The 19,001-nt window shown below is 40.1% G+C and overlaps 1 protein-coding gene across 1 annotated transcript; it reads left to right on the top strand.

Annotated features, from left to right (window-relative positions):
• Positions 1–346: 346 nt before the first annotated feature.
• LOC129858427 (ras-related protein Rab-9B-like) lies at positions 347–18,967 on the top strand. The gene is made up of 3 exons (XM_055927641.1): positions 347–583; positions 11,321–11,653; positions 12,198–18,967. Exons 2-3 carry the CDS (start codon positions 11,504–11,506, stop codon positions 12,654–12,656), a joined length of 609 nt encoding a protein of 202 aa, XP_055783616.1. The 5' UTR covers positions 347–583; positions 11,321–11,503; the 3' UTR covers positions 12,657–18,967.
• Positions 18,968–19,001: the final 34 nt, after the last annotated feature.

Raw genomic sequence — 19,001 nt, 5'->3', positions numbered from 1 at the left:
CATGATTATGGATAATCATGAATGAATTTCACTTTCTTTTTATTTATTAGAAAAACTCTTGCTGCATTACTACCATCTACAGTTCTGGAGTGGAATCACACACTGACTGTGCAATTTCACATTATTTTCTTCAACGATAAAACGTAAAAAGAAGAAAAAAATAATTGAGAATATATACAATCAAATCAGGACTATTTGAACATGTCGAAGTATCCAGACTCACAGAGCATGGACCAAATTTGACAGCAAAATAAATAGATGGACCAGTCATGGGCAGGATCACGCGGGCTTTAGGACCAAGCGTCGCGACTGGACTCAGGGGTGTATTCATTACGCCAATTCTGTTGCAAAACGTTTCTTAACCGGAAGCAAACGGAATGAAACGGGGAGCGACCTACCTTGAATTTGTCTAATATACCATTTCGGGTTTGTTGCAAAATGAAACTGTTTGCAACCGTTTGTACTAATTATTACCCTGGACTGGAAAATACTGGGGACGCCTCAACAAGCAAGTGTTCACAGTACGTCAAATCTCAGATGCAAAACTGGGCAAGCTACGATTTATAACACCGTACAAAATGAGGTAACGAAAACGATTTTACGCCTTAAATGAATGCAGTCACATGTAATAATATTGAATATGGTGCGTGTTTGCTCAAACCGGTCTATTTATTCGTAGTTTGGTTTAATAATTCAGAACAATTGATGTCAACAACACAACCCATCCCAGTAGATAGCTAGCTAACGGTAACAGGCTAGCTGGCTACTGTTTGGCATTTTGTTATCATCATCGCCATTTCATTTGCCAGCTATTCATCCCTATATCTAGCTAGATGCCCTGTGTAATATCTAGCTGCATTTACGAAATGGGAACCCTCCGATTTCATTCTCTACAATAAAATTGCATCAGAACAACAATATAACGTTAATAGGTACAGTAGTTGGTTAGCCTCTAATCAATTCGGTGATAATCATGAAACCAGTTTTAGTCATATGGCAGTAGCAAATTGAGTTAGTTTGTTGCAGATGCATCATGGTTTTCTATCTTTCTGAAGACTAAGATGCCTAGTTTATGACACAGTGTCGAAAGTAAAAGTATAAATAATTTAAATGTCCCTATATTAAACAAACCAGACGGCACCATTTTATTGTTTTCTTATTTGCGGAGAACCAGGGGCACACTCCAACATAAATTATATATATTTTTTACATGAATATAAGTTTACATTAAACTATACTATGTATTATATAAAAACAATCATTACCATAACACTTTTTCAAGTTGCTGTAAAAAAAAAGATATAAAAAAAAAGATATTTCTTAAAATAAAGTGTTATTCACCCATGATACATCATCTAGACTAGAGGAGCAGTCGTTAAATGAGTTTATATACCTTCAGAATGAGGATCGTATTCTCAAACACCCTCTTTACAATACTCACCTTTCTCATTACCGAAATGACTAAAATGTTAAAATTGGGATAAACTTGAAGAACCTTTACCTTACCATCATGGAGGCATGAATGGGCTTTACTGATGTGGTCAATTATTTGCTGATTCATAATGGCCGTCTCCTATTACTTGAAGATTGAGCTAAGGGCCCCTCTTGTTATTTTACTGCTGCTCTTTAATTATTTGTTACTTTTTAATTTTTAGGTATTTTTCTTAAAACTACATTGTTGGCTTGTAATTAAGTAAGCATTTCACTGTAAGGTCTACACCTGTTTGTATTCGGCACATGTGACACATAACATTTTATTTGATTACCAAACACACATTTCTCATTACTTCATCATTTTTAGGTGAGATTTTTAATTTCTGTAGTAATAATAAACTCATTCTAATGTATAATCAATGGGTGTGCTGTGCTGGTAGCTGTCATTATTTACTAGTACCATTGCTTGCACCTATTGTATTTATTATTTGTAAAACAGTTATTTGATTAGGTAGGTGGTAGTCAAGAAATATAGGTTTATAAACCTCATTTCATTTACTTACAATCTAGAGTTTGTTTTTCAGCAAAGAGAAACCGCCACTTAAAGGAGGTTATTCCCCATTTTGACAAGTCTACCTGTTTTAGCACTTACTTATACTGTTGTTTGATATCCCAAGACAGTTTTTGGTCCATATCTCACATATGTAGATACTTTAGGCATATCATGTTATGCCATCCCATTCAATTTACAAATACATCTAAAGAACCACACACATCCGTGTACTAATACGGCAATATTACCTGGAAAGACCTTGGAAATGTTACATTTAAGTAACTTTTTTTAATGCTTAAGTCCATTTTTGACTTTTGAAGATACATGTATGTAATTACAGTCCTTATACTGAGGATAAAATAAGGGGTATTTTAGTCAATTGCATTTTGATCCTTGATTTTAGTTTTATGCAAATCATTTGGGATTGTCAACTGACACAGTTGGATGTATTGGGTTACTGAATCTCTAATAGAGCTCAGTACAGTTTTTCAAACTATAAAACCCTCATTAACGAAACATGCATTCTCATCTCCGAAACCTGCTTATCATTACCTTATTGCACCGATATTTAGGAAAATAAAATGTCTACTTTAGTAATTTTGGCTTAATCTGATAGTGTGGATTTTGTTCTTTATACAAATGTGTACATAAAAAAACAACAACATGTATACACAAGTAATTATGACAAAAACAAGATTCAGAAAATGTTTTGTGTTGCGGTAGTGAGAAATGGCTAAATAAATGTTAATACATTTTTAAATATTTTTTTTCAGTGTCATGGCCTTTTTATTAGGTGAGGAATGTAAAAAAAAAATATATATATTAGAAATTGATTTGTTTAGCTTTTTTGGACTTGGACATAAACTATTGCAGTAATTTTTGCGTTTGTAATTGTGGTAAAATGCATAATATATGATCAATAAACATAAAAATAATTATGAAATAGATTAATACAGATCCTAATATTAGTGATCCAAGAGGAATTGTGGTGGAAAATGTTTATTTTTTTTGTCATGTTTGTTGAGAATCACCCAATGAAACACCTTTTGACAGCAAGCTTGTGCAGTCATGGAGCAACGCAGGCTCAGTGTCAGGTGTACCTGAGTCAGTCGTGTGCTTATCTTCCTGACTCATCGTTGTTGTAATGGAAATCTCTGGTAGTGAAGAGTACATTCTGAGTTGTTGTGAGTTAGCTAACTATCTATTCTTGGGATCTCTCATCCACATTTCAGATATGTGGCATAATAAGAAGCGGTTTACTAAAGCCGTATTGTAAATCAACAACCATGTCACTTGCAGCATTAATACGTATTTCTCCCATGTGATTTTCAACCATACTGTACACGGGTTCAGGGTTGCTTCCTATACATTGTTATCAACAACATGGGCATCGTGATGTACAGCAGAGTAACTTTAGCTCATCAGTAGTACATTTTACGACTTTCCAATCTCCAGCTCAACCAATCCCTGGGTTTGTTAGAGGGGGAGTTTCTCTGGGTCATTCACCCCTATCAGGTGTCCCTAAGGACAACCACCCCGGTGATCTTACACATCTCTATACCCAGCATATCTCATACAGGAGGGGCATCACTTGCAAATAGCTCCAGATACAGTGGGTGTGAGAAGAGATTGTTGTTGTATCAGTATTGTTACCATTTTTAAGGCTGCTGCTATTTTAGTTTGTACATTTTAGTAACCACTCTCTCTTGTTCTGTCTCTAGCTACTCTCTCTCTCCACTTCTCCTCCTGGTGAAAGACAGCCACTTGATGTGGTTCTGTCTCTAGCTACTCTCTCTCTCCACTTCACCTCCTGGTGAAAGACAGCCACTTGATGTGGTTCTGTCTCTAGCTACTCTCTCTCTCCACTTCTCCTCCTGGTGAAAGACAGCCACGTGATGTGGTTCTGTCTCTAGCTACTCTCTCTCCACTTCTCCTGGTGAAAGACAGCCACTTGATGTGGTTCTGTCTCTAGCTACTCTCTCTCTCCACTTCTCCTGGGTGAAAGACAGCCACGTGATGTTTTCTGTCTAGGCCTAAGTTGTGTTGCTCATTGTCAGTGTCTACCAGCATGTATCTCTCAGGTTGCTGTTAGGTCTTTGGCCTTTCATGAACATAAAGCCAATGCTTGTCAATGAGTGTGGTCTGTGATTTTATATAGTTTGTAATGCTGCTGTTAACTGAAAGGTACAAGATGGTGCCAATAGACAGGGTCGCCCTATTCCTAGCTCCTGGTCAACTTTGCAGTATTTCAAATGTTTGTGTTATTTCTTTATATTAATTGTTCAGAAAGTTTATTGCATTATTACTTACTGATAAAAATACGTTTTGGATATTAGATCAGCGGTCACTCACCAACATTTTCGACCAGAAATTAGACTTTCATGAATTGGATCCTTTGTTTGTACCCCCAGAAGCATTTCCACTCATCCCAGGGGCTGCTCCAAAACGCCGCTGACGGAGAAGAGGAATAAGGAGTGGGCATTTAGTCTGACTCAGGAGGCGTGCACACCATCCACCGCTTCCGAGTATATTACTCTCAAATGTCCAGTCGCTGGACAATAAAGTAGACGAATTCAGGGCGAGGATCTCCTTCCAGAGAGACATCAGGGACTGTAACATCATGGCTCTTTGCAGATATATTGTCCCCATCCATACAGCCAGCAGGGTTCTCTGTACATTGCGCGGACAGGAAGAAAGAACTCTTCGGGAAAAAGAAAGGCAGAGGTGTATGTTTCATGATTAAGTACTCATGGTGTGATTGTGGTAGCGTACAGGAATTAAAGTCCTTTTGTTCTCCCGATCTGGAATACTTCACTATCAAATGCCGACCGCATTACCTCCAGAGAGAATTATTTTTGGTCATTGTCTAGGCCGTGTATATTCCCCCTCAAGCTGACACTGTTATGGCTCTCGTGGAACTACACTGGACTTTGTGCAAACTGGAACCGCATATCCTAGGCCTAATTTATTGTAGCTGGGTACTTTAACTTCTTTGGGCTGCAGGGGCAGTATTGAGTAGCTTGGATGAAAGGTGCCCATTTCAAACGGCCTCGTAGTCAATTCTTGCTCTTACAATATGCATATTATTATTACTATTGGATAGAAAACACTCTCAAGTTTCTAAAACCGTTTGAATTATATCTGTGAGTAAAGCAGAACTCATTTTGCAGCAAACTTCCTGTCAGAAAGTGTTCCAGGGCCTACCTAATCTTTTGCTTAATATATATTAGTATACATGCACTTCATACGCCTTCCACTATATGTCAATAGGCTGTGAGAGGTAAAATGGGGTCTCTAGCTCTTTCTATGGTCAAAAGTGAGCGCTTGGAATGACAGGACCCCAATTTCCTTTGCTCAGGAAGAGGCGGAAAGGACTTCCGGATTGGCTTCTGAAAAGCTGTTGTTATAGACGGCTAATAGCTCCGGCTTTGACTTTATTTGATAAATGTGACAATATCATCGTAAAGTATGTTTTTTCAATATAATTTAATCAGATTATTGAAATTTTTTCGGGAGTTTTGGCTTGTTCCGTTCTCTGAGTTTGTTGACGATGGAGAGCTTCGCGCCACTTGGCAAGTTTTGCTTGCTAAATCGAGAGGGAAAAAGGCCGTTCTAAAACCACACAACGATTGTTCTGGACGAAGGACCCCTTGTACAACATTCTGATGGAAGATCAGCAAAAGTAGGACCCATTTATGAGGTTATTTCATATATCTGTCGAACATGTGTACTATTAGTTTGTGCCCAGATTTTGGGCGCTCTCTCGCCATAACGTAAGCTGCATGTCGTAATGAAGTTATTTTTAGAATTCTAACACGGCGATTGCATTAAGAACTAAGCTATCTTTAATTTGCTGTCCAACATGTATTTTTTAGTAAAGTCTATGAATAGTTATTTGATTAGAATAGGTGAGTGTCAGAAATATATCCGGACATTCTGGGAAAAAGATGCTAAGTTTTCCCAATGTATAACCACGATTTGTGCCGCTAAATATGCACATTTTCGAACAAACCATATATGTATTGTGTAATATGATGTTATAGGGGGCTCCCGGGTGGCGCAGTGGTCTAGGGCACTGCATCGCAGTGCTAACTGCGCCACCAGAGTCTCTGGGTTCGCGCCCAGGCTCTGTCGCAGCCGGCCGCGACCGGGAGGTCCGTGGGGCGACGCACAATTGGCATAGCGTCGTCCGGGGTAGGGAGGGTTTGGCCGGTAGGGATATCCTTGTCTCATCGCGCTCCAGCGACTCCTGTGGCGGGCCGGGCGCAGTGCGCGCCAACCAAGGGGGCCAGGTACACGGTGTTTCCTCCGACACATTGGTGCGGCTGGCTTCCGGGTTGGAGGCGCGCTGTGTTAAGAAGCAGTACGGCTGGTTGGGTTGTGCTTCGGAGGACGCATGGCTTTCGACCTTCGTCTCTCCCGAGCCCGTACGGGAGTTGTAGCGATGAGACAAGGTAGTAATTACTAGCGATTGGATACCACGAAAATTGGGGAGAAAATGGGATAAAAAAATTAAAAATAAAAAATAAAATAAAAATATGATGTTATAGGACTGTCATCTGATGAAGTTTGAGAAGGTTAGTGAAATAATTAATATCTTTTGCTGGTTTTGTCGCTATCGCTAACGTGCCTAACGAATCAATGCTGTTGTGTGGTTGGCTATTGTAGTAAGCTAATATAATGCTATATTGTGTTTTCGCTGTAAAACACTTAAAGAATCGGAAATATTGGCTGGATTCACAAGACGTTTGTCTTTAATTTGCTGTACACCATGTATTTTTCATAAATGTTTTATGATGAGTATTTAGGTATTTCAATTTGGTCTCTGTAATTGTTCTAGCTGCTTCGGTGCTATTTCCGATTGTAGCTGCAATGTAAAACTATGATTTATACCTCAAATATGCACATTTTTCGAACAAAACATAGATTTATTGTAGAACTTGTTATAAGATTGTCATCTGATGAAGTTGTTTCTTGGTTAGTTTGGTTGGTTCTTGGTTAGTTAGGTTGGTTTTGTGCAAGCTACCTGTGCTGTGAAAAATGTCTGTGCTTTTTTGTATTTGGTGGTGAGCTAACATAAATATACGTGGTGTTTTCGCTGTAAAACATTTAAAAAATCGGACATGTTGGCTGGATTCACAAGATGTGTATCTTTCATTTGCTGTATTGGACTTGTTAATGTGTGAAAGTTAAATATTTCTAAAAAATATCTTTTGAATTTCGCGCCCTGCACTTGGACGGGCTGTTGTCATAAGTGTACTGGCACCGCCCTGCAGCCATAAAAGGTTAATAGAGCAAATCCTAAGGAAAACCAAAGTTTTATAAACACATCGCCTGCCCTACTTGCTCATCAAGAATTATTGACCATTGTTACTCCCCCCTTCCAGGACGGCTCCAAGCCCTCCATCCGCCCTTCTTTCATCAAATCAGATCACGCCTCCCTTCCTATAGGCAGAAACTGAAACAGGAAGTACCCGTTGTAAGGACTGTTCAATGTTGGTCTGACCAATCGGATTCTATGCTTCAGGATTGTTTTGATCATGCGGACTAGGATATGTTCCGAGTTCTCTCAGAGAATATCATTGACTTATACACTGACTCGGTGACTGAATTCATCAGGAAGTGCATAGAGAATGTTGTTCCCACTGATGACATGAGTAAGACATTTAAGCATTTTAACCCTTGCAAGGCTGCTGGCCCAGACCAGCTGGCTGGAATGATTATGGACATATTAAAACTATCCCAGTCTCTTATCCCCACTCTCTTCAAGATGTCCACCATTGTTTCTGCACCCACAAAGGCGAAGGTAACTGAACTAAATCAGTGGGCCCCAAACTGTGGGGTGCGCCCCTTAGAGGGGACGTGGGGGGTCGGCCGGGGGGGGGGGGTTGCAGTTTTTTTTAAAGGAACTGAATCTTACTCTTAAGTTGTAATAGTAGAATGCGTAAGGTGCAATTTCAAAATTGGTTAGTGCATCTGTTCCTCTTGTCCTCTTGTCATGTTAGTCATTAAATACAGTTGAAGTCGGAAGTTTACATACACTTAGGTTGGAATCATTAAAACTCGTTTTTCAACCACCACACATTTTTGGAAAGTCGGTTAGGACATCTACTGTGTGCATGACACAAGTCATTTTTCCAACAATAGTTTACAGACAGATTATTTCACTTTTAATTCACTGTATCACAATTCCAGTGGGTCAAAAGTTTACATACACTAAGTTGACTGTGCCTTTAAAACAGCTTAGAAAATTCCAGAAAATAATGTCATGGCTTTAAAAGCTTCTGATAGGCTAATTGACATCATTTGAGTCAATTGGAGATGTACCTGTGGATGTATTTCAAGGCCTACCTTTAAACTCAGTGCCTCTTTGCTTGACATCATGGGAAAATCAAAAGAAATCAGCCAAGACCTCAGAAAAAAAATTGTAGAGCTCCACAAGTCTGGTTCATCCTTGGGAGCAATTCCCAAATGCCTGAAGGTACCACGTTCATCTGTACAAACAATAGTACGCAAGTATAAACACCATGGGACCACGCAGCCATCATACCGCTCAGGAAGGAGACGCGTTCTGTCTCATAGAGATGAACGTACTTTGGTGCGAAAAGTGCAAATCAATCCCAGAACAACAGCAAAGGACCTTGTGAAGATGCTGGAGGAAACAGGTACAAAAGTATCTATATCCACAGTAAAACGAGTCCTATATCGACATAACTTGAAAGGCCTATCAGCAAGGAAGAAGCCACTGCTCCAAAAGGGCAGGGTACTGGGCGGAGGCCAGCTAGTGATTTACTAGTTAACAGTCTGATGTTTGGAGATGGAAGCAGTTTTTCCGTCTCTTGGTCCCAGCTTTGATGCACCTGTACAGTCTCCACCTTGTAGATGGTAGCGGGGTGAACAGGCAGTGGATTGGGTGGCTGAGGTCCTTGATGATCCTCTTGGCCTTCCTGTGACACCGGGTAATGTAGATGTCCTGGAGGGCAGGCAGTGTGCCCCTGGTGATGTGTTGGGCTGACCGCACCACCCTCTGGAGAGCCATGAGGTTGCAGACGGTGCCGTTGCCGTACCAGGCGGTGATACAGCCCGACAGAATGCTGTCAATGGTGCATCTGAATTTCTTCAGCCTCCTGAGGTTGAAGAGGTTGCTGATGCACCTTCTTCACCAAACTGTCTGTGTGGATAGACCATTTCAGGTTGTCAGTGATGTGCACACTGAGGAACTTGAAGCTTCTCACCCTCTCCACGTCGGTCCCATCGTGCCCACTGCGGTCCCGGGGCGTGCTATCTCCTGAAGTCCACGATCAGATCGTTGACCTGGACATTGCTGAGAAGTTATAAATAAGTCTCTAAGGTACAGTTATGTCAATTAGCCTATCAGAAGCTTTTCACCTTTCTAGCGCAGGCGTTCCGCTAGCGGAACCCCTCGTCAACATTCCGCTGAATAGGAAATTCATTTTTAATTTTTTTTTTTTAAATATATAACTTTCAACCATTAACAAGTCCAATATGTTAATCTACCCATCGTGTCCAATTTCAAAAAGGCTTTACAGCAAAAGCACAACATATATGATTATGTTAGTTCAGAGCCAAGTCAAAAAAACACACAGCCTTTTTCCAGCCAAAGATAGGAGTCACAAAAAGCAGAAATATAGATAAAATGAATCACTAATCTTTGATGATCTTCATCAGATGACACTCATAGGACATCATGTTACACAATACATGTATGTTTTGTTCGATAATGTGCATATTTATATCCAAAAATCTCAGTTTACATTGGCGCGTTAAGTGCAGTAATGTTTTGTTTCCAAAACATCCGGTGATCTTGCAGATAGCCACAGAAATCCCAGAAATAGTCATAATACACATCGATAAAAGATAGAAGTGTTATTCACAGAATTAAAGATAGACTTCTCCTTAATGCAACCGCTGTGTCAAATTTCAAAAAAACTTTGCGGTAAAAGCATAATCTGAGTACGGCGCTCAGAGCCCAATCCAACCAAATCCAGCCAAAGAAATTTCTGCCATGTTGGAGTCAACAGAAGTTAGAAATAACATGATAAATATTCACTTACCTTTGATGATCTCCATCAGAATGCACTCCCAGGAATCCCAGTTCAACAATAAATGACTGATTTGTTCCATAAAGTCCATAATTTATGTCCAAATAGCCACTAGTTGTTAGCTTGTTCAGCCCAGTAATCCATCTTCATGAGCACTAGGTCCAGACAAAAACTCAAAGTTCCGTTACAGGTCGTAGGAACATATCAAACGATGTATGAAATCAATCTTTAGGATGTTTTTAACTTAAATCATCAATAATGTTCCAACCGGAGAATTTCATAGTCTGTAGCAAAGCACTGGAACGAGAGCTACCTCTGTCGGGAGCGCACGTCACGAGCGTGAGACACTCTGCCAGACCACTGACTCATTCAGCTCCCATTCCCCCCTCCTTTATAGCAGAAGCCTGAAACAAGTTTCTAAAGACGGTTGACATCTAGTGGAAGCCTTAGGAAGTGCAACTTAACCCCATAGACACTGCTTGGTAGGCCAAGCTTTGAAAAACTACAAACCTCAGATTTCCCACTTCCTGGTTGGATTTTTCTCAGGTTTTCACCTGCCATATGAGTTCTGTTATACTCACAGACATCATTCAAACAGTTTTAGAAACTTCAGAGTGCTTTTTTATCCAATACTACTAATAATGTGCATATATTAGCATCTAGGACAGAGTAGCAGGCAGTTTACTCTGGGCACGCATTTCATGCAAAAGTGAAAATGCTGCTCCCTATCCCAAACAGGTTTTAAAGCCATGACATACTTTTCTGGAATTTTCCAAGCTGTTTTAAAGCCACAGTCAACTTAGTGTATGTAAACTTTTGACCCACTGGAATTGTGATACAGTGAATTATAAGTGAAATAATCTGTCTGTAAACAATTGTTGTAAAAATGACTTGTGTCATGCACAAAGTAGATGTCCTAACCGACTTTCCAAAACTATAGTTTGTTAACAAGAAATTTGTGGAGTGGTTGAAAAATGAGTTTTAATGACTCCAACCGAAATGTATGTAAACTTGCGACTTCAACTGTATATTCCGGACTCTGACATTCTAATATTTATATTTTTCTTAATGATTTTCTTAAAATATTTGGGATTTGCATGTTTTATATTGTTAGGTATTACTGCACTGTTGGAGCTAGGAACATAAGCATTTCGCTACACTCGCGATAATCTGGCAAATATGTGTACGTGAATAACAACAACAATAACAACAACATAAACAATAACATTTGATTTGATAGTTTTTAAAAATCTCTCTGCTCATCCTTCAGGTTGCATTGACCCTGATAGTACTACCCCAGTAGCCTAGCACGAGGTGGAGGCTGGATCACAGCGGTCAGTAACCCAGCTAGGAGGCTTGGCTCCAGGCTAGCCAGCCTGCCAGCGGAGGGAGAGGGCCTTGCCACGGAACGGCCTGGTGAGCTGCGGAGACAAGCAGCGGCGGGGGGGTTGTGATGAGCGGGAAGAGCCTGCTGTTAAAGGTGATCCTGCTGGGGGACGGTGGCGTGGGGAAGTCTTCCTTAATGAACCGCTACGTGACGGACCGCTTCGACGCCCAGTCCTTCCACACCATCGGGGTGGAGTTCCTCAACAGAGACCTGGAGGTCAGATTAGAGCCCTTTCTGAATGAATCTTTTCTTCATTCGTGGTGGCATTATATCCCCTTGCCTTCTTCTCAAAATGTAAAATAAGGGGAGGGACCTTGGACCTTCTCCAATAAGATTGAGGAGGCGGCGAGGAGATAGAGCCAAGGTCTGTCTGGAATTGAATAATAATAATTATAATGTGTCTTGCATCTCAACAAACCAGAGCATCCGCACGTGAGTGCATAAATACATAAGTACATGCAGTAATTACAGTGGACAGTGGATACAGTTCGTAATTCGGTTTGTAAATTCAAATTCCTGGGGGGGCATGTTGAGCAGTAATTTGTTCTGTTCTCTATTTAGGCTAGTGCAGTGGATTACTTTTTGACCCCACAAAATGTGTTTTCATAAAGGTATTGTTTTGCTGTACTACTGTCATTGACTCTACTGTTTTATATCTTTATGATGGCTGTATATATTATGTACAAATCTAATTGTCTTTGGGGGCAATAAAGGTTTCTCTTCGGTACAATTCATGTTTTCATTCACTTCCTCCCTCCAGGTGGACGGACGCCTGGTGACCCTTCAGATCTGGGACACGGCTGGTCAGGAGCGCTTCAAGTCCCTGAGGACGCCTTTCTACCGTGGCGCCGACTGCTGCCTCCTCACCTTCGCTGTAGACGACCTGCACAGCTTCCAGAACCTGGCCAGCTGGAAGAAAGAGTTCATGTGTTACTCTGACGTACGAGACCCAGAGAGGTTCCCCTTCGTTGTCCTGGGCAACAAGGTGGACAAAGAGGGGAGGGAGGTGGGGGAGGACGAGGCTCGGGCCTGGTGCGAGGAGAACGGCTGTTGTCCCTACTTCGAGACCAGTGCTAAGGACGATACTAACGTGGGAGTGGCGTTCGAGGCGGCGGTACGGGAGGTTCTGGCGGCAGAGGATCAGATCGACCACACGCTGTTGAGTAGCACTATCGATCTCCACGGCAACCGTAAAGTACCGCGCTCTTCTTGCTGCTGATTGGTTGAAAGGACTGGTTTCTCTCTCCGTCCAGCCTGTAGCATCCTGAGGGCTAGAGAGCTGTTCTGCTCTCCACTGATCTCTATGGTTACTTACCTGATGCAGGTACAAGCTGCTGAGACTGATGATCGGGTATCAATACAGCTGATAAGAAGAGAATCAGGCTATCAATGCAGCTGATTTTAAAGAGTGTTGGATTGTCAGTATCAACACATCTGATTTTTAAAGTTTATCAATGAGGTACAATGTAACAGGTACACCATGTTGTTCAACTCGGTCTGCTTTCAGCAGTATAGCACAAAACTGCTCTCTACATCCAGCCAGCCAGATTCATGTACCTGCCCTGTGTAATGTTTTCAGCATATAGGCCTAGCCCTCTTACAGAACAGTCATTTTAATCTGATAATATTCATGTGTCCTTTCTGTTCTCCTCTCCAAGAGCACAGGCTGCTTGTGGCACAGCAACGTTCTCATTCATCTCTTTATCTGTCTGTCTGCTAAGTCTGCTAAGGTCTCATAGGTACTTTGACCAGAACACGATTCTATCACACTGTCAGGTCTCATGACAGTGGTTGGCTGACTGACCGGTGGAATATCATTTAATATAATACATAGACATGGTGTGACTGGTGGAATATCATTTAATATAATACATAGACATGGTGTGACTGGTGGAATATCATTTAATATAATACATAGACATGGTGTGTTGGCTGACTGGGGGAATATCATTTAATATAATACATAGACATGGTGTGTTGACTGACTGGTGGAATATCATTTAATATAATACATAGACATGGTGTGTTGACTGACTGGTGGAATATCATTTAATATAATACATAGACATGGTGTGTTGACTGACTGGTGGAATATCATTTAATATAATACATAGCCATGGTGTGATGGCTGACTGGTGGAATATCATTTAATATAATACATAGACATGGTGTGACTGGTGGAATATAATTTAATATAATACATAGACATGGTGTGACTGGTGGAATATCATTTAATATAATACATAGACATGGTGTGTTGTCTGACTGGTGGAATATCATTTAATATAATACATAGACATGGTGTGTTGGCTGACTGGTGGAATATCATTTAATATAATACATAGACATGGTGTGTTGACTGACTGGTGGAATATCATTTAATATAATACATAGACATGGTGTGACTGGTGGAATATCATTTAATATGATACATAGACATGGTGTGACTGGTGGAATATCATTTAATATAATACATAGACATGGTGTGTTAGCTGACTGGTGGAATATCATTTAATATAATACATAGACATGGTGTGTTGACTGACTGGGGGAATATCATTTAATATAATACATAGACATGGTGTGTTGACTGACTGGTGGAATATCATTTAATATAATACATAGACATGGTGTGACTGGTGGAATATCATTTAATATAATACATAGACATGGTGTGTTGTCTGACTGGTGGAATATCATTTAATATAATACATAGACATGGTGTGACTGGTGGAATATCATTTAATATAATACATAGACATGGTGTGACTGGTGGAATATCATTTAATATAATACATAGACATGGTGTGACTGGTGGAATATCATTTAATATAATACATAGACATGGTGTGTTGACTGAGTGGTGGAATATCATGTAATATAATACATAGACATGGTGTGTTGTCTGACTGGTGGAATATCATTTAATATAATACATAGACATGGTGTGTTGTCTGACTGGGGGAATATAATTTAATATAATACATAGACATGGTGTGTTGGCTGACTGGGGGAATATAATTTAATATAATACATAGACATGGTGTGTTGGCTGACTGGGGGAATGTAATTTAATACACTGACATAGACCTCTACATGAAGCTGGACTTTATCCAGTCACACATCTTATTTAAGAACTGACAACATTGATTGCACACATTACTGTACCAGGACAAATGTTTACTGCACAAAAGAGGAATTAGATTTTATTTGTTTGATTTTCTCCAAAGGGAAAGATGTTTCTGTTCTGTCATATCTGTTAACACTGGGTACATATCTATTTGAGTTTCTGTTCTGTCATATCTGTTAACACTGGGTACATATCTATTTGAGTTTCTGTTCTGTCATATCTGTTAACACTGGGTACATATCTATTTGAGTTTCTGTTCTGTCATATCTGTTAACACTGGGTACATATCTATTTGAGTTTCTGTTCTGTCATATCTGTTAACACTGGGTACATATCTATTTGAGTTTCTGTTCTGTCATATCAGTTAACACTGGGTACATATCTATTTGAGTTTCTGTTCTGTCATATCAGTTAACAGTGGGTACATATCTACTTGAGGTAGTTTGTATCTATACCAGATGCTACAGTTTCTCGTCCTTTAGGCTTTCTAGGTCTGAATCAGAAGTGTTAGGTCTACGTGTGAGAGTTGCAGGAGACGCCTGTTTTAATTTCATCCCTTACCTACTACGGTACGTACAGTTGAAGTCGGAAGTTTTCATAAACTAGTTTTAATGACTCCAACCTAAGTGTTTCAACCACTCTACAAATTTCTTCTTGACAAACTTTTACCTACTACGGTACATACCTTTTTTTGTGAAATCCCTTTCATTTTTTTAGTCGGTCTCTCTTGACACCAATGATAGGGATATAATGTTGTGAATCAATAGTGTATTCCTTATAGATGTGACAGTTTTTTAGTTTGTCTTATGGCAGATCTCTTCTTTTCAGAGGTTAATTTAGGTTCTGATATTTACTGTGGGTTTTCTACCATCTACAGTGGCTTGTGAAAGTATTCACCCCCCCCCCCCCTTGGCATTTTTCCTATTTTGTTGCCTTACAACCTGGAATTAAAAATGATTTTTTTTGAGGGGTTTTATCATTTTATTTACCCAACATGCCTATCATTTTTTAAAGATGCAAAATACTTTTTTGTGAAACAAACAAGAAATAAGACAAAACAGAAAACTTGAGCGTGCATAACTATTCACCCCTCCCAAAGTCAATACTTTGTAGAGCCACCTTTTGCAGCAATTACAGCTGCAAGTCTCTATGGGTATGTGTCTATAAGCTTGGCACACCTAGCCACTGGGATTTTTGCCCATTCTTCAAGGCAAAACTGCTCCAGCTCCTTCAAGTTGGATGGGTTCCACTGGTGTACAGCAATCTTTAAGTCATACCACAGATTCTCAATTGGATTGAGGTTTGGGCTTTGACTAGGCCATTCCAAGACATTTAAATGTTTCCCCTTAAACAACTCAAGTGTTGCTTTAGCAGTATGATTACTGAAACAGGTTTCCCTCAAGAATTTCCTTGTATTTAGCGCCATCCATCATTCCTTTAATTCTGACCAGTTTCCCAGTCCCTGCCGATGAAAAACATACCCACAGCATGATGCTGCCACCACCATGCTTCACTGTTGGGATGATGTTCTTGGGGTGATGAGAGATGTTAGGTTTGCGCCAGACATAGTGTTTTCCTTAATGGCCAAAAAGCAACATTTTAGTCTAATCTGACCAGAGCACCTTCTTCCAAATGTTTTGGGAGTCTCCCACATGCCTTTTGGCGAACACCAGAAGTGTTTGCTTATTTTTTTCTGATCAGTCTTCCATAAAGCCCAGCTTTGTGGAGTGTACGGCTTAAAGTGGTCCTATGGACAGATACTCCAATCTCCGCTGTGGAGCTTTGCAGCTCCTTCAGGGTTATCTTTGGTCTCTTTGTTGCCTCTGATTATTGCCCTACTTGCCTGGTCCATGAGTTTTGGTGGGTGGCCCTCTTAGGGCAGGTTTGTTGTGGTGCCATATTCTTTCCATGTAAAAAAAAAATGGATTTAATGGTGTTCTGTGGGATGTTCAAAGTGTCTGATATTTTTTTATAACCCAACCCTGATCTGTACTTCTCCATAACTTTGTCCCTGACCTCTTCATGGTGCCGCTTGCTTGGTGGTGCCCCTTGCGTAGTTGTGTTGCAGACTCTGGGGCCTTTTGGAACAGGTGTGTATGTACTGAGATCATGTGACACTTAGATTGCACACAGGTGAACTTTATTTAACAAATTATGTGACTTTTGAAGGTAATTGGTTGCACCAGACCTTATTTAGGGGCTTCATAGCAAAGGGGGTGAATACATATGCACGCACCACTTTTCTGTTACATTTTTTTTGCAATTTGTTTAAACAAGTTATTTTTTAAATTTCACTTCACCAATTTGGACTATTTTGTGTATGTCCATTACATCAAATCCAAATCTATTTACATTACAGGTTGTAATGCAGCAAAATAGTAAAAACGCCAAGGGGGATGAATACTTTTGCAAGGCACTGTAACTTATGTTTGGGTTGGTGTGTCACTAAGGAAGAGGGATGGTTTGTTTCCCAGCCCTATTGCCTTGCCTGTCTACTGCATGGCCCTGCTCTAGAACACTGACAGTTCTGGAACATTCTAGGTTCTAGATAAAAGCTTATACACTGCTCAAAAAAATAAAGGGAACACTTAAACAACACAATGTAACTCCAAGTCAATAACACTTCTGTGAAATCAAACTGTCCACTTAGGAAGCAACACTGATTGACTATAAATTTCACATGGTGTTGTGCAAATGGAATAGAGAGGGAGTGGGGGGGGGTGTGTGAATACTTTCACAAGCCACTGTAGATGGTAGAAAACCCACAGTAAATATCAGAACCTAAATTAACCTCTGAAAAGAAGAGATCTGCCATAAGCCAAACTAAAAAACGGTCACATCTATAAGGACTATTGATTAACAACATTATATCCCTATCATTGGTGTCAAGAGAGACCGACTAAAAAAATGAAAGGGATCTCCTGCCCTCACTGGATTTTGAATGATGTAGCCTAAATCAAAGGATCAGTTTGAAACATTTTTTGAGGACCTTTATTTGGTCATTATTTGAAGGAAAATAGCATTACTGATGTTATACAATACTTCTGATGCCTGAAGCCACAGTTGACACTTCAGTTGTCTGTTTCCAGTATTTTACCTAGTCAACACGGTACTGTTGCTATGCCTACCAGATGAATCAACCATTGTGGCGTTGCTCTACTACTACAATACTTTGTTATTTTATCTGCATGCATGTGAAATTCACTGATTCAAGTTCCATGTCTTTATATATCTTTTAAAGTGATGTTTGTGTGTTGTACCAATCTAAAGGAAGGTATAAGTAATCTGCCTCTCAATTCAAATGAAATGACTGTCTGGTACAGCAGAGGGGTTCACTGTGAAAGAGCCAGCCGTTCACTGAAACTTTAGCACTGTGTTATGTTGACTGATATCGTGGTACACCTGTATCTATTGAAGATGTTGATTTGTCAATTTACTCAACCTGTGGTATTTAGGAAAACAGTATAACAAGTACATTTGGAATGTTCTAGGTTATGGTATGTAACAAAGTATTACCAGAAGAAGAAAAACTACACACAATGTATTTTACCCAATGGAAAGAGGGCTGGACGTCTATTACGAGACATCACATTCCACTGCTATGTCAACTACATTCCTGAGAATGTATTCCACCTGTCATACTCTTAACATACAGTTCTCGTCTCCTCACCATCTCGTCTCACTCCCACTAACCAATATTGATGACCTGTTTTGTTTTTAATCTATATGTTGAATAAGAAAAATGTACACAGTAATGTTTACTTTGGGCTTGCCACAGTGCACAAAGACATGACTACACGTACATTGTAAAAGGGCATTCGTTTCATTCCTGAAATAACTGTACAATATCTGAAATCCTCAATACTACTGTACAAACTGACTAAAATAGCATTTTTAACCTCACCTAAGTGTTTGTTAGCCTGCTTTGAGCTGAGGTGTAGAACTGTCAGAGTTGATATAGGAATATAACTGTATACCTGTTGTTTTGCTTGTAACTCCAATATCAAACCTTAACCTCTTCATTGCTCTATGGAGGTTAAGACTGTCCCTTTACAGAGCGGCGTCCCAAATGGCACCCTATTAATACAGTATATAGTGCACAGCTCTATCAGAGCCCTATGGCCCCTGTTCAGAATGATGGCACTATATAGGGAATCAGCCCTGTGGCCCCTGGTCAGAATGATGGCACTATATAGGGAATCAGCCCTGTGGCCCCTGGTCAGAATGATGGCACTATATAGGGAATCAGCCCTGTGGCCCCTGGTCAGAATGATGGCACTATATAGGGAATAGGTTGCCATATGGGATGCAGAAAGACTGATGTAGGTGTGAATACTATCCAATAATGTACGACAACTAATAAAACCAAAAACATGCAACATACCAAATACAGGAACTGACTTATGTGGTTTTGGGGTTCTTTTGAGTACATGA

Source organism: Salvelinus fontinalis, chromosome 6, assembly GCF_029448725.1.
Source record: "Salvelinus fontinalis isolate EN_2023a chromosome 6, ASM2944872v1, whole genome shotgun sequence".
NCBI lineage: Eukaryota > Metazoa > Chordata > Actinopteri > Salmoniformes > Salmonidae > Salvelinus > Salvelinus fontinalis.
The sequence above is the reverse complement of the archived record's forward strand: the minus strand, read 5'-3'. Positions and strand labels throughout refer to the sequence as shown.

Coding starts and splice junctions, on each gene's coding strand:
- LOC129858427 (XM_055927641.1), top strand. CDS start 11,504: ATGAGCGGGAAGAGCCTGCTGTTAAAGGTGATCCTGCTGGGGGACGGT. Junction 11,654..12,197: donor TCCTCAACAGAGACCTGGAG/GTCAGATTAGAG, acceptor TCCTCCCTCCAG/GTGGACGGACGCCTGGTGAC.